The sequence below is a fragment of the Cnephaeus nilssonii genome (genome assembly GCF_951640355.1).
Source record: "Cnephaeus nilssonii genome assembly, chromosome: 21".
NCBI classification, from domain to species: domain Eukaryota; kingdom Metazoa; phylum Chordata; class Mammalia; order Chiroptera; family Vespertilionidae; genus Cnephaeus; species Cnephaeus nilssonii.
Window position 1 is genome coordinate 19,324,666 of NC_137092.1, and position 16,930 is coordinate 19,341,595.

The window sequence follows — 16,930 nt, forward strand, 5'->3', positions numbered from 1 at the left end:
CAATGTCTTTCATTGCTGGCTTCTGCTGGCACCCAGTAGACAGGGTTAGCACTATAGACGTATGTATGTAGTACTACTACCTTTTTAGCATCAGATACTAAGAAATACTGTGTTTGTATAAATTCATCTATTCCAGATGTTGGAGCTCATATTTAAGTAAACTTTTAAATTTGAAATAATTATGGACTCACAGGAAGTTACAAAATAGTATAGAGAGGCTCCATGCACTCTTCACCCAGCTTTTGTAAATGGGAACATCTTACATAACACTAGTACAATTTGAGAATTAGGAAATTGACATTGGTACAATCTATAGATTTCTATTGGAGCTCTTTTTAAAAAAAATATATTTTTTATTTCAGAGAGGAAGGGAGAGGGAGAGAGAGAGAAATATTAATACTGAGAGAGAATCATTGAATGGCTGCCTCCTGCACAACCCCCCCCCCCCCCCCCCCACTGGGGGTTGAGCTCCAAACCCGAGCATGTGCCCTGATCGGGAATCGAAATGTGACCTCCTGGTTCATAGGTCTATGCCCAATCACTGAGCCACATTGGTTGGGCTATTGAAACTCTTTTTGAATTCTTTTGTAAATCATAGTATACTTCTATAATATAATAATTTATTAATTAATTGATTGTTTTTCTAGTGGCAAGAGACCTTTACTTAGCTTTATTTAACTTAAGGTGACTAATCAAGACAGTTGTGGACAAAGGGGCTTCTGGGCCTTAGCTGAGGAGAGTTCCAGGTTGTCCAAATATAGAAGTAATTTTTTATTATGTTGTACTAGTGGCCCGGTGCACAGATTCGTGCACATTGAAAGGAAATTAATTAGAATATTCATGTGGTAATTACATTACTGCAAAAAATTACATGTCAAAATAGTATTTATAATATAGTTTTATATTGGCACCAGCGAGAGCTTTATATGTATGGCTCATGCACAAGTCCAGGTTTATTTTTAAATTGCCAGTGCATGTCATATGTACTGGCCGGTAGGTCGGTCAGATGATTGATGAATAAATTACGATGTGGTTCACGTTGAATGTCAACAAAAACAACCAAATTCACAATTGACAATGACAGATTGAAACACACGCATGCGATTGGCGACAGTGAGAGCTTTACATGTATCGTGCATGCATGAGTCAACGTTTATTTTTAAACTGCCAGTGTGCATCATATGTACTGGTTGGTCGGTCGGATGGTTGGATGGAGGTACAGTTGGTCACTTAGCCTTTTATATATATATTATGTTATTATGTTATATTAATATATAACACTGTAAATTCAAGGTGTACAACATATTGATTTGATATATTTATGTATTATAGTATAATAATATGATTGCCATTGTAGTGATAGTTAGCACCTGTGTAATGTCATACAATTATTTATTTTTTGTGATTGGAATAATTAAGATCTAGTCTCTGAGCAAGTTTGATTATACCACAGTACTGTTTTCTACATTCACTATACTGTGCATTAGACCTCTGTTCCTTATTTACTACTAGGTGCAAGTTTGTGCCCTTAAACAACATCTCTTCTATTCCCCACTCTCACAGCATAGTATCTTCAAGGTCCACTTAAGTTGTTGCAAATGGCAAGATTTTCTTATTTATTATGGCTGAATAATATTCATGTGCGTGTGTGTGTGACATCTTCTTTATTCATCCATTGATGGGTACTTTGGTTGTTTTTATATCTTGGTTATTGTGCATAATGCTGTAATAAACATGGGATTGCATATATCTCATATCTCTTTGATATCCTGTTTTCATTTTCTTTGGGTATATATCCAGAAATGGTATTTCTGGATCATATGGTAGATCTTTTTTTAAATTAAAATAATTTTTTTTGAAGAACCTCCATATTTTTCATAGTGGTGAGCCAATTTACGTTCTTAATTTACATTAAGAAAATAATTTCTTATTTATTGGTTTAGGAAATTGCGATTTCAAACATGGCTGTTAAATAATTAGAAGAGATGGGGTATTTTAATTATATCCTATGCTGATAATCAGTTTATTGTCTCTTGGTTCCAAACCTACCCTTTTTGTCTGCATTAGTTGAAGCTTTACCTATTTCTTCTTTGCAAGCAAGCACAATATTAAATTGTGCCAATAGAGGGTGCTGGAGGGATACTGCAGGAGGAAGGGACTTCTCTTCTTGGTTCTGGTGTGATTATTTCTTGCTGCAAGATTCTGGAACATCCAGCGGTGCTGTGCTCCATCCAGCTGGGCATCCAGTGCACGCTCACCCTCTATGAGCCCACAGTCCTGGTCCTGACTCAGCGAGACTTTCTTGTGGCCCTCCAGACACAAACACTGTGGGCCCCGGGGCTTGCACCACTCTGCCAGTAAACTGGCTCCAGGAGTCTTCATTTCCATTGTTGCCTGCCCACCTTGGCTGCCTGCATCTCGAGGGTTGTTTCTTGCTTGCTTGTGGCCCAGCTTTGCCTGAGCAGTCCAATAAACTTCTTTGTCTTCCACTAGGTTGCAATCAAACCCTCTCTAGTGCGGTCCAAATAAAGCTTTAGGGAGAGGACCCTCTGAGTTTGCTGTTCCTAGGGGCTCTCCCTTAGCCTTAGGGTATTCTTCAGAATTCTCTTTCTATTACATTTAATAATTCTTTTTTTGTTATTGTTAATTCTCACCTGAGGATATTTTTATAACTTTGCAAACTCATCAAATGAGAGTGTCTTTGGACATCCAGAAGTAATCTTTTCTTGATGCACTTGAAGTAAAACCTCCTCCACACTCATGTATTCAGTATCAGTAAGAGGGTGCCCAGAGCCCCACATTCCTCTGATAATACTGCCCCTCCCTTGACTTGTGCACCTTAGCTATCCAAAACTGTAGTGAAGGAGGGTACTCCAGAGCTCTGCATACTCTTGCCAAGGTCCTTCTTCTTACCCTCAACCTTCAGCCTCACTGAAATAATCTATTTCTACTTTGCCTGTTTCTCTTAGGCCTTGTAAGACTCCTGGGTTTTTCATCAATACTCAGATTTTAATCCCCAAATGACTCTATATCCCTCTCCCCCCCAATCTTTCACCTGGGCCCAACTTTCTAATCCACTCCATTCTACACTCTAGAACTCACAGTCCATCATCAGCACAATTCCTTTTTTCCTCCACCTCCACCTTGTTTCTGAATGTCACTTTCACTTTGTAGGACTTGGCTTTTGCCTTTCAAATGATGGCTCTTTCCCACTGCCTGTACCTCTGGCCTAGAGGTGTAAAAGCATCTTTCTTGTATGCCCTTGCTTCTTCCACACTGTTGTTCCTCCTTCTTCCTTAAAAACTCCCAGCTTTAGAGTTTATGCTCTCAGGTTTTATCGTCTGCTCACCTCTATCGCTGCAGTTATATACAAATCCCTGGGGTTCCCATCATTCTTTGAAGATTTAGAATCTGGCTCACTGTCACTCTAGTTATTAGGCTTATTTTAATTTTGGCAGTTTTAGCATCTATGTAGATCATTTTTCTAATAATCTAGCTTCTTAGAGTCTTGATCTCTGCTTGTCCTAAGATCTTGTCCTTTTCCCTGCCTCAGCCACCTACTTCTGTGGTCATACTCTAGAATTTGTCATTACCAGTATTTAAAGATCACAGAACAATCATATTTCCCCCTGTGGATTATAAGGTAACTTTTGCAGAGTTCCAGCTTGTAAGGTTATTGTGGTTCCACATTACTGTGCATAGTGAGGAATGCCTGTATATCTTTCTCTCCTTAATTCCTTCAGTAAGGCAAAAACAATCCAATAATTTTATGTCGGAGGCTTTTCTATGTTTTTTTTAAATTTTATTTTATTGATTTTTTACAGAGAGGAAGAGAGAGGGATAGAGAGTTAGAAACATCGATGAGAGAGAAACATCGATCAGCTGCCTCTTGCACACCCCCTACTGGGGATGTGCCCGCAACCAAGGTACATGCCCTTGACCGGAATCGAACCTGGGACCCTTGAGTCCGCAGGCCGACGCTCTGTCCACTGAGCCAAACCGGTTTCGGCTCTATGTTTTGCTTTAAATTCTCTAGGTTGAAACGAACTGGGATTCCAATTTTTATGAAATTGTTTGGAGTTTTATATGTTCTAAAAAATATGATTAAGTTATAGCTTTTCTTGTTTGTGGTTGTTTGCCCCTTCTATCACACTGTCATCTTTTTTTTCATTTTTAATAACAAAAGTTTAGCCTGTCTCCTTTTCTTTTTCTTTCTTCTCTTATTTTTTATCCATAATTTCCATGGAGGTATATAGAATCCTAATGATTTGAGGGACAAAAAGCAAAAGTTGAAAATAATTAGTTTCCTATTGCAGTGCATTAACATATCATCTTTATCTTTTTCACTTATTTTCCCACTGTTAACTCTAAAGTAATGCTAGATACACTGAGCTTTTGGTGTTGGTATGGGTACTAACTTGGTGTTAAAAGCTGTTAAAACTGTTTTGAGTAAAAACTCACTAGGTATTATGGAAGGCTGAACTTCCTCTTTGGTAATTGTACTAATTTATAATTGACACTGCTCTGTAGTTTGCAGTGTTAGTTCACCATTAGTTTTTTTCATTTCAACTTTACATTAACATAGTGAACATGTAAACAGGTAGTATTGGTATTTCAGAAATGTGATGAAACTTTGAAGTGTGTGACTTGCCCAGGATCACCCAGGGAATGTATAATCTCTTCTACCAATAGTCTAGGGAGGCAGTTAGAGTATAATGTGTGAAAAACCAAGTGGTTTTAGAGTCATAGACAAGAGCTTAAATCCCAGTGTTAGAATTTAATAGGTTGTGGTTTGGGCAAATCACTTCTACTTATTGAAAACCAGTTTTATTATTAAGTTATTAGAAGGTTGTTTTGAAATATAAATGTAACAATATAGTAATGTCTGACTTAAAGTTAAGGCATTCAATAAATAGTAGCTGGCATAATTAATATGATAATATCATCTCATTCTCAGAAGGTTTGATTTCAAATTTTGGGCAGTCAGCTACTTATTATAAATAATGCTGGGTGTGTCTCTGCTCTGCTTGTTAACATCCTGCATTTACAGCTATCAGAGAACTCACCATCTCAGGTTGTAATTGTCTGTTTACTTATTTTCCTCCCCTACTAGCCTCTGAACTCCTTGAGAAAATAGGTGTGCTAGCAATTTGCTTTCTACATTATTTATAGAGTTAATAAGTGAAGGTTGAATGCTTTGAACTCCCCAGTGAAACACTTACTATTTGCCTTGGGTGTTAGTGGTGATAATAATATCTATCTAATTACTGACACCTTATTCCTAATAGACCCTGCTTGTCCCACAGGAGACCTGATGTGCTTTAATGAAGTATAATTTTGGAAATGACTAATACAGCTTGATAGGAAAAAAATTGTGCAAATTTAATGCTGGAAGAACCCTCAGAGTGTATCTATTATCCCCCTTTCTGAAAGAGGAAACAGAGGCCCAAGGGGGTGGGGTGCTTTCTCTAAGGTTTCACTGCTAGTTGGTGGCAGGATTTTTTTTTTATAACCCAGAAAAAGAACAGTGCATCAAGGATCATCAAAAGAAGGTAATATGCATTGCCATTTAAGGAATACCTAAACTTCCAAGGCTCCTTTTGCAGTAGATCTTAACATAGGAATTAAAGAAATATAAAATTGTACCATTATGAAAGTATAGCATTTATCTGTAAGTGCTAGATGAACAAAATAAGAGTTTAAATTTTCAAAAACAGCAAAAGAAAAGTATGGAGGATGCAACTAAACTTTGCCATTAGTTTCTAACGGGCCTAAGATAGAGAGAGAAGAGAGAATTAAATTTTTTCCTATACATTTTGGTATCCATTAACTTTTTACAATAAGTATATAATAGTTTTATAACTTAAAAACCTTATAATATAGGGAATTGTTCTTTTAAATATCCATGATTGATAAAAGCTGAAGCAAAATGTGTAGTAGTTTCTTCTTATCCTCAGTTTCACTTTCTGCGGTTTCAGTTACCCGTGGTCAACCAGGTCCGAAAATATTAAATGGAAAATTCTAGAAGTAAACAATATATAAGTTTTAAATTATATGCTGTTTTTTTCTTTTTGTTAATCCTCACATGAGGGTATTTTTTCCATTGATTTTTAGAGAGAGTGGAAGAGAGAGGGAAAGACAGAGAGAAATATCGATGTAAGAGAAACACATTGATTGGTTGCCTCCTGCAGGAGCCCAACCAGGGCCAAGCTGGGGAGGAGCCTACAACTAAGGTACGTGCCCTTGACTGGAATTGAACCCGGGACCCTTTGGTCCACAGGCTGAGGCTCTATCTACTGAGCTAAACCGGCTAGGGGTACATGCTGTTTTGAGTAAGGTGACAAAATCAGGCCATATACTCTCCCTGCCTGTTAGTCACTTAGTTACCACCTTGGTTTTCAGATCTACTGTTGAGATATCGCTGTACTTGTATTCAAGTCACCCCTATTTTACTTAATAATGGCCCCAAAGTGCAAGAATAGTGATGTTAACAGTTCAGATATGCCCAAGAGCTGTAAGGTGCTTCCTTTAAGTGAAAGGGTCTGTATGTATAGCATAAACGTATTATATAAGTGGTTTGGTACTATCTGTGGTTTCATGTATGGAAAGAATCCCCAGTGGATAAGGGGAGACTGCTATACAGGGAATGTGAGACAAATCTTTTGTCTTTATTGACTTGACTTTTTAGTTGGGGGACCAAATTTCGTATCTGAAAAGAATTAATTTTTATTTTTGTTTATCAAGGATTTAAGGTAATAGTTGGAGAAATAGTACAATGAATTGCATAATTAGTTAATATTTAATTTATACAGATAATGTTTATTATAGTAGTTCATAGGAGAGAGATCAAATAGTGTATAGTAGTAATATTGCAATTATGACTATTAGGGTATAATTATTTCCATATTAGTAGATTATATTTTGTTCAGTGATACAATAATATGCTTGGAAAGTTATTCTCAGAGATTTTCAACTTTATCTTCATTAGATACTTTATTGTTTTTGGATGCCAAAGGGAGCCCTGAGCAATATATCTCGAAGTACTCACAGGAAGTAATATTGTTTCACTGCTTACTGAACTCTTGTTTGGATAAGATCAATCACTTACCCTGGTCATAGAAAAAAAAGAGAAAAAGCTAGTGCTACTAGAAAAGTAAACCTTTGGGAAACAACAAGGATCAGATTCAATATTGACTGGTTAGCTGCCACTATTTTAAAATTTGAAAAATCTCATAGTTAATTGATTTACATTCTCTACCTCTTGTATAAAGTGCTTCATAGCATATTAAATTTTGGAAAGCTACAATAAAAACACTAGTACATGTGGGTATGTGTTGTTGGCTGAGGGACACTGTGGACAGATCACATTGCTTCTTGAGTTACAAGACCTGTGGAATAGCCATGTTAGTATGAATAAATTGTTTAACTTCTCTGGGCTTTACCTTTCTTCCCTATAAAACAGAATTAACAATTGTATCCTAACAAATAAAAAATGTTAGATTTAACTGAATTTTATAGCTTATGAAAACCTCCTACAAATAAAGGGGTAGTGTTGATGGGATTTCTAACACTTCTCTTGCATCGGGAAGCATGGAATAAAGTAAATGGTTACTAGTATATAGTATATTGGATAATGTTTTCACTAAATAATAGTACTTTTAGTAATGTGTTTTTTATTACTATTTTTTTTTTCAAATGGGGACATAGTTTTAATAAGCTACTCAGTGAACATGACTGGTGAGGGCCAGGGTGATTGTTTCTGTTAAGATAGCATGATGCAAAAGGAGAGCACAGTGTCTTGTTCTTATTCCTTTAAAAAAAATCTCCTTTTTAATTTAATTGGGTTATATGATCTTGACCTATATGTTTGGAATAACTTCAACTGTATTCTGTTTCAGTTAATAATTTTTGTGGCCATTTTAATCACAGTTTCTGATCACTGGTAGTCTTTTATATGCAGAAATAAAGATTTGGCAATTTAGTTAAGTTATTTCTATGTAATTTTTATTATGTATCTTAATGAATTTTTATCTGTGCTGTTTCTCTATAATAAGAAAGCTATTTGTAATTACAGAGTTAAGATTATATAGTTATTATAAAATACTTTTTGTTCACTGGGCTTCTATATATTTTTGATACCTTATTTCTCCTTTTTCCCTCAAATTTTCAGATGTTTTGGAATGTTATTAAGCCCAGGTCGAAACGTGAAGAACAGTGACATGCACTTACTGGATATGGTAATATTAACCTTAAACACTTTAACCAAGTATAGATATAGTTATTTTATATTTTAAGAATATTTTCTACTTTAAAATTGTCATATTGAGAGATCTGTTTCTAACTTTCAGCTGTATAAAAGTAATAATGAAATTTGAAAACCTAAACTTAAAATAACTTATGAGGGAGAGATTTGGGACAATTCCCACCAAAAAATCATATGCAAGTTCAAAGCAAATAGAAGAACAGTGTTATGACAATGTCCATCTATTCATCTGTTTGGCTTCTTAGGAGGATGTCTTTTCTTTGAGCCAAAAATAACAAGGACATGATTATCACAGGCATATCCAGAGTGAATATGGTACCTTTTACTTATTTTAATGCACTGTTATTAATTTGAGTCCTGTGATGGATGCTTTTATTTTCTTAAAAGCATTTCCCTTTCTGAATATCTCCTCCTTGATTATCTGTCCTTAGCAAAGTATATGTATTGTGGGAGTGCTATTTATTTCAGGAATGCCCTTAAAGGTCAATATGTATTTAAGAGTTGGTATTTGATGTAAAAATAGCAAGCCATCCTAACTTTTAAACAGAAACACTTTCTAATATTGCAGTTAATGAAAACATTTACTTTGCAATTTAGAAATGTTATAGGAAATGGTCATCTTAGAGTAAGCATAAAGCTTTTTACTTACTTCACTGCAGTTTTTATATTTAGTGATAACAAGCACTAAATGTTTTTTTTTTCAGCTGTGTTTTGCAAATGTCAGATAAATGTCACCAATTATGTCAGCGTTTTCTTTATTTCATGGTGACGATCACGTTGGTTTTCTAGTTGTACTGAGATGTTTCAGTCAGCCTTTTTGAACTTCTAACTATGTGCAAGCATTGTGTGAAGTGCTGGGGTTGTAGATAAGGTAGAACACAGCTCTCACCATCTGTGGGTTCATAGTCTTAAGACAGAACAGACGTTATGAGTCTGTAACTATCGCAGTGGGTTAAGTGCTCTCACTGAGTTGGTCCAATGAGCCACAGAAATTTAGAGGAAGAACCCCTGGATAGGTCAGGTGGGGACAGCCAGTTACAGTGAATGTGCAAACAAATGAGTTATTGATCCATCTCTCTTCCATCCCTCTTTACAGCACAGCAGTAATGCTAGTGCTTTTACCTAAGGCAATCCAGAGCATTTCAAGCCCTGAAAATTCGATGAGGAGGTAGTTCAAGGACATTAAACACTTAGATGCTTCTAGGTCTTAACTAGTCATGGTCTTTCACAGTTTAAGAGATTAAGATGAATCACTGGTAGAGATTTTTCCATGAACTTAAGTTCACTTTATAGAATTACAAGCCTGGCATGAACTCCTGAGGCCCCTTGTGTGTCTCATTGTCGTGCAGTCTCCACCTTTAAGAGTCCATGTTGAAGTCAAAGGGCTTGTCAGCATTAAAGCCCCTGGAAAGAGAAGTGGGCTGACCTATACAACCAAAAGTTGGTCAGGTGGGAGGGCCAGCATTTGCAGTTATCAACAGTTGTGACTTACTACCCAGTGCTGTTAATCTTCATACCATCTTAATACATGGTTATTGAGCTTTGACTACACCAGTGATGGGCAACCTTTTGAGCTTGGTGTGTCAAACTTCGCCAAAAAACTGAGCATAACTCGGGTAGTGTGTCACTTTGAGGAAAAAACTAACTCCAAGACTCTAGTCGCAAATGTTTCATCCTCAGGAGCAGCAAATGTTTCATCCTCAGCATGCGGCCGCGTGTCATCAGAAATGGCTACACATGTCAGTGCTGACACGCGTGTCATAGGTTCGCCATCACTGGACTAGACTATGCCTAATAAAAAGGAACTTGTTACTTTATAATGAAGATTATGAGACAGTGCTGGTTATTCCAAAGTTATTTCTTTGTGATCACCTGATATTGTATTCCTTGTAACTTGGCCTGATCTGTGTTACTTCTTCCCCCTAGAGCAAGACTTTGATACTTCTCTGTCTTCTATGACATGTCCAAATATGTGAACACGTTTGAAAACAAATTTCACCTTCTTACATATTACTCTGACAAACTTTGAAAGTTGCCTCTTTCTTTCCTTCTTTCCTCCTGCTCTTTCCTCCCCTTTTTTCTCCTTGTCTTCCTCCCTGTCCCTCCTCTGCCTTTCTCTCCCCTCCTTCCTCCCTTCCTGCTCCCCAATATTTGCCTTTGTTTTTTGACTGCGTGACTAATTATTTTAAAGGATTTAAAAAATGTTCTCCATTTCTCTCAGCATTTAGCAGTTTCCTCATACTCTGCTGTTCTTTATCTATTTTACCTTCCATATAGTTTCTATTATCATTACATATCTAGCTTCACTTTATTTTTAAAATTTTATTGAATTTATTGGGGTGACATTGATTAATAAAATTATATAGGTTTCAGGGGTACATTTCTATAATTCATCACCTGTATATTGTATGGTGTTCACCACCCCAAGGCAAGTCTCCTTCCATCATCTAATTTTATTTTATACTAGTGGCCCAGTGCACGAAATTCATGCATGGGGGAGTGGGGGGCGATGTTCCTCAGCCTGGCCTGCACCCTCTCCAATCTGGGACCCCTCGAAGGATGTCCTACTGCCGGTTTATAGGGATCAGGACTAAACCAGCAGTCGAACATCCCTCTCACAATCTGGGACTGCTGGCTCCAGCCGCTCACCTGCCTGCCTACCTGTCTGCCTGCCTGATTGCCCCTAACCACTCTGCGTGCCGGCCTGCTCGCCCCCAACTGGCCCCTGCCACCGGCCTGCTCGCCCCCACTGCCCCCTGCCACTGGCCTGCTCGCCCCCAAATGCCCTCCTGCCAGCCTGATCACCCCCAACTGCCCCCCCTGTTGGCCTGCTTGCCCTCACCTTCCCTCCCCCCTGGCCTGCTCACCCCTAACTGCCCCCCTGCTGGCATGTTCACTCCAAACTGCCCCCCCCCCCCGCTGTCCTGATCAACTCCAACTGACCCCCACTGATGGCCTGCTCACCCCCAACTGGCCCCCTGCTGGTCTGCTTACCCCCAACGGCCCCTGCTGTCCCATCCTGGCCTGATCACCCCCCGGTGACCCAAGGTCCCAGCCCCTTCTTTTTTTTTTTTCCCAGCGCCTCCTTGAGCGGAGGCCAGGGCCGGCTGGAAGCAAGTATCTAGGATTTACTTATCTTCTATAATTGAAACTTTGCAGCCTTGAGCGGAGGCCAGGGCCGGCCAGGGCAGGCGGGAAGCTTGGCTTCCTCCATTGCCGGGGCAACCCAAGCCTCCTGCTTGCTCCAGCTCTGTGGCTGCTGCCAGCTTGGTTGGGTTAATTTGCATACTCACTCCTGATTGGCTGGTGGGTGTGGCTTGGTGTAGCAGAGTGATGGTTAATTTGCATGTTTCTCTTTTATTAGTGTAGATGTGACCTGTCATCACCTGACTTCTTGCCAAACCTTTTAGCTCTACTTTTTTTTTTTTTTTAAATATATTTTATTGATTTTTTACAGAGAGGAAGGGAGAGGGATAGAGAGCTAGAAACATCGATGAGAGAGAAACATCGACCAGCTGCCTCCTGCACACCCCCTACTGGGGATGTGCCCGCAACCAATGTACATGCCCTTGACCGGAATTGAACCCGGGACCCTTCAGTCCGCAGGCCGACGCTCTATCCACTGAGCCAAACCGGTTTCGGCTTAGCTCTACTTTTAACTGTCCACTTTCCTTTGTATTTGTTAATTAAAAGAAAGAATTTTATTGGTCTAGCTCTTCTTTTTAGATTCAAGTATAGTATGGTTCTTGTCCACAGGTGGATTGTGGTTTTTTTGGGGGGTGGGGTTAGATGCTCATTCTTGAGGGTCTAATGAGAGGGTAGAGAGAGAGGATAAAGGAAAGAGAAGAGGGTGGAGAGGGGGAGAGGGAGAAAAAGAGAGGGAGAATATGAATATATGAGTATTGGAGGTACTGAGCGAGTTTCCTTTACATGACCTTGAGTGTATTTCATTGAATGTGGTCTTTGCACTCAAGCTAAGCAGTTCGATTAGTGAAATATCACCAATACACCAGAAAAATATACCAAATGACTGAAACAATTTTATAGGGATTTAGAGAAGCATATGTGGGAGGGGGGTAATTTTGTAAAAAAAGTTTTCTCTTTTTTTAGTCTGATCCTTTGAAGCCTCTCTGTTCATAATAGGAAATTGGTACAGAACATTGAAAGTACTGTAAATAATATTCCTTTTTGCATATGCACATGTTTGTATTTTGTGTGCAGTTCTCCCATGGGACAACCTTTACCGCCCCTCCCGCCCCCCCCCCCTCCCCCCCCACACACAACTGTATGTATGTGGTCTTGCTATCAGTATAGGGAGTTGCTGGCTTCTGTAGTGAGAGTCAGGAGCTGGCTAGGTAAAAGTCTTGAGTGGAGGAAATGAAGAGGAAGGGGAGAGGAGAGAGGGAAGAAGGAGGGAGTGAGTGTAAGGGTGGAGGGAGATAGTAAGCTTCCATGTTGATTATAAACCAACTAGAGGCCTGGTGCATGAAAATTCATGCACTTGGGGGCGTCCCTCAGCCCCGCCTGCGGCCTCTTGCAGTCTGGGAGCCCTCGGGGGATGTCTGACTGATGGCTTAGGAGGCAACCAGTGGGCTGACCAGAGATCGGCTGGCGAGTGGTCGGCCCCGCCACGAACAGTCGCCGCCCCCTGGTCGCTGTCCCCTCCCTCTGCCTGCTGACACTCGCCTTGGCTGGCCTGGTGCCACCCACTCACTGGCCCTGCCCCCTGCAGACCTGTCATTCTACCATTCAGTCAATTTGCATATTAGGCTTTTATTATATAGGATATTGGTCTCCTACTATTGACCTGTGATTTTAAGAAAGTGTATAAATATCTGACATATATAGCAGGAAAGTATTCACTTTGAAGGTATTGGTTGTGACAAAGTAAATTAATATTTTAAGAATACATTAAAAATTAGAGCATTGGAGGAAAATACTGTCTTGTGATTAGCTATAAAGTCAATTTAACTGTCTTCAGTGAGATCTATTCTATAGTTTTCATTGCAACTACATACATCCTTGTGTGAGTATATGAGATTTTGATAGCAGCCTAAGATCAAGTTAAGTATAACTTCATAGCAATATTATGTTTTTGTGATCCAGCATGAACTCTTTTATTGAAGAGGTATGTGTCTTTATTTTTTATTTTATTTAAAATTTTTTTTTATTGATTTCTGAGAGGAAGGGAGAGGGAGAAAGAGATAGAAGCATCAAGATGAGAGAGAATCATTGATTGGTTGTCTCCTGCATGCCCACACTGGGGGTTGAGCCTGCAACTGGGGCATGTGCCCTGATCAGGAATTGAACCTTCACTTCCTGATTCATAGGTCAACACCCAACCACTGAGCCATGCCAGCCGAGACAAAAGGTACATGTCTTTAAAAGAAACTCTGTTTGAAGAAAGCTGTAGGAGAATTTAATACTCAAAGAAATGTTTTTGTAGGGTGAAAAAATTTATAGAGAAAATAAACCCCCCTTTTGCTTGTAAATCCAAATTTTAGTAAATTGAATTGTTTAAAGTAAGACACATTTATTAATTGAAATGGTGATTTTCTTGATGTATATATTTCTGTTTGGACTTTCACAGGAATCCATGGGAAAAAGCTATGATGGGAGGGCTTATGTTATCACCGGCATGTGGAACCCAAATGCACCTATATTTCTGGCACTTAATGAAGAAACCCCAAAAGGTGAATTTTCTTAAAAGATTCTTTATTATTTGCTTAAAATTTTACATTATGGACAATGTTGTTTGCCATGTTTTAAAAAAAAATCTGGTGCTCATTTTAAAATGGAGTATTTTTTAATTAATAGATTTTACTATAAAATTTAGCCCAGACTTGTGTTTATGCACAATAAATATATCTGATATAGTTTTCTTACTACTCATTTTGCATTTCTACATCCAACACTATTTCTTTAGCATAAGGAGAATGGTCTATTGCAGGGAAAATAATAGCCTAAGTTAATGTGTATAATGCATCAAAACGTGCTAAATCTAACGTGGTTTCACATGATTACTACACATATGTAATTAATTGACACTGAACACTGTTGTACTGAGGATCAATAGAAAATAATACACAGGTTCAGTGTGAATTTTAAGAAGATTGTTATTTACCTAATACTATTTAGAATGGTGCTCTAAATTTTGTGAGAAATCAATTTGTATCTCCTGTAAGTCCTCAAATTTTCTTTTTAAAAAATGTTTTTATTGATTGTAGAGAGAGAGGAAGGAAGGAGGAGAGAAAGAAACATCGATGTGAGAGAGAACCATCTATTGGCTGCCTCCTGCATGTCCCCTACTGGGGATTGAGCCTGCAACATGGGCATGTGCTCTTACTGGAATTGAATTAGTAACCTTTTGGTGCATGGGATGATGCTCAATCAAGTGAGCCATACCAGCCAGGGGCGAATTTTCTTTAAAAAAATTAACTTTTATTTTTCAATTATAATTGACATTAGGAGTTATTCTTCTTTAGAGTTTCAAGTTTCCTTTTCTATTTTACCCATCTATTGTGGGAAAACCTCCACTATTCAAAAGAATTCCCCCTTAGAGATACATGAATTAATTTTATTAGATTATGTAGAAAGTATTTGTGCTTTGTGTTTTTTTATTTTTATTTTTTGTTAATCTTCACCTGAGTATATTTTTTTCCATTGATTTTTAGAGAGAGTGGAGGAAGGGGGGGAGGGAGGGAGAAAGAAGAGGAGGGAGGAAGGCACAGACAGTGAGAGAGAAATTTGTTGCCTCCTGCATGTGCCCCGACCGAGGTAGGGATAGAACTTGGAACCCAGGTACATGCTCTTGACCGGGAATCGAACTCACCACCCTTTGGTGCACAATATGACACTCTAACCAATGAGCAACATTGGCCAGGGCTGTGCTTTGTGTTTTATATGTCATTATAGAGTGATTTTATTTGGAGGCGAAATGATGGAAGAATATGAATGAAATTATGAAAGCAAATTCTAAAATTCTGCATATTTTTGATAAGCATTTTAACTTTAAAAATTATAACTTACAATTTTGTTCCAGTCTTTTAACCTTAGGGAGCTTAGATCTTAGTAATGTATAGCAAGGATATCATTTATGACAAACCCTTTTTTCCTTGTTGTTTACCTTTTCATCTTGTTTAACATGACTAGTGTTGAACAGAATTCATAAATGGTATATAGTCACATTGGTCATTTTTCCCCACTGTGTTTATTTTTATTCCTACTTTTTCCAGGTATCTGTCAATTACCTGTTTTTTTTTGCTCCTCCATTATCTGCTTTCAAACTAACATTAATTACCTCATCAATTATAATCTTACACTAAATTCTTTACTGTCGTTCAAACAATAATTTATATTGAGAAAATAATGGATTTTTAAAAAAATCTTTGTCTTACGTTTCGTTTATACCCACAGTAGACTTTTGGTTCAACACAAGAGCATTAGTGAATACTGATATGAAAGCATAATATATTAATGAAGAATATTAAAATGCTAATTACTCTCAAATTTCTTTAAAGAGTCTTTTCCAGTTCCATAAATTGCATGCATTTTATCATACAGCAAGCTATTTCATATTGAGGGCTAAAAAGGGAGAAAAAAATAATGATTATATAAAATTTAGCTTTTCATATATTAAGAATAAATAATTTTTACACCCAGTTTTTTATTTCTGGAGATAAACTTGTAAATACCAGCATATTAACTTCTTTCTTATTATCATTCAGAAAGAAAGCACAAAAATGATAAAAATAAGCCAGTTGATAATTTTGAAGAATAAAATATCCGAATTTCAAAAAATAAGTAAAGCAGTTTTTATCTGTTTTTAATGTAACACATAGTTCATTTTCATTTTGTATGTTAATACACATTGAATCCTCAAATAAAAGACAATATATTTTAAAAATTATGTTTTGTTAAAATAAACTTCATGTAATACTGAATTATAATAATCTTCTGATCCAAAAGATAATGTATCTTAAATTTAAAATTATTTCATATGTAAACCCAAATGTTGACCTGATTGCTAAAATTTTCATATGGTCTCCTTGATGTTATAAATTACTGAGGAGATTAATGAATTACAGTTTGATTTTTACAGAAGAAGTTGAGGCCCGGGGAGAGGAAATGTCTTGGATATTTTCACTATACCAAGTAGTGTATTATAGTCTACTAGAAGCCCGGTGCACAAAATTTGTGCACGGCAGGGGGTTGTCCCTCAGCCCAGCCTGTACCCTCTCCAATCTGGGACATCCCTCTCACAATCCAGGACTGCTGGCTCCCAACTGCTTGCCTGCCTGCCTTTCTGATTGCCCCTAACCGCTTCTGCCTGCCAGCCTGATCACCCCCTAACCACTCTGCTGCCAGCCTTGTTGATGCTTAACTGCTCCCCTTCCAGACTATTTGCCCCCAACTTCCCTCCTCTGCCAGCCTGGTCACCCCTAACTGCCCTCTCCTGCAGGGTTGATCACCTCCAACTGCCCTCCCTTGCAAGTCTGGTCCCTCTCAACTGCCCTCCCTTGCAGGCCTGGTCCCTCATAACTGCCCTTCCTTGCAGGCCGGGTACCTCCCAACTGCCCTCTCCTGATGGCCATCTTGTTGTGGCCATCTTGTGTCCACATGAGGGCAGGATCTTTGACCACATGGGGGCAGCTATATTGTGTGTTG

At 38.2% G+C, this 16,930-nt stretch overlaps 1 protein-coding gene across 3 annotated transcripts in view; it reads left to right on the forward strand.

Annotated features, from left to right (window-relative positions):
• Positions 1-16,930, forward strand: part of RABGAP1L (RAB GTPase activating protein 1 like) — a 462,901-nt gene that overhangs the window by 75,365 nt on the left and 370,606 nt on the right. For all 3 annotated transcript variants that reach the window (XR_013812987.1, XM_079761776.1, XM_079761778.1), the window contains exons 8-9: positions 8,171-8,237; positions 13,854-13,956. Coding sequence is in view for 2 of the 3 variants with exons in the window: in XM_079761776.1 (XP_079617902.1) it covers positions 8,171-8,237; positions 13,854-13,956 (170 nt within the window). In the remaining variant the exon portion in view is untranslated. The remainder of the gene's footprint in view (positions 1-8,170; positions 8,238-13,853; positions 13,957-16,930) is intronic.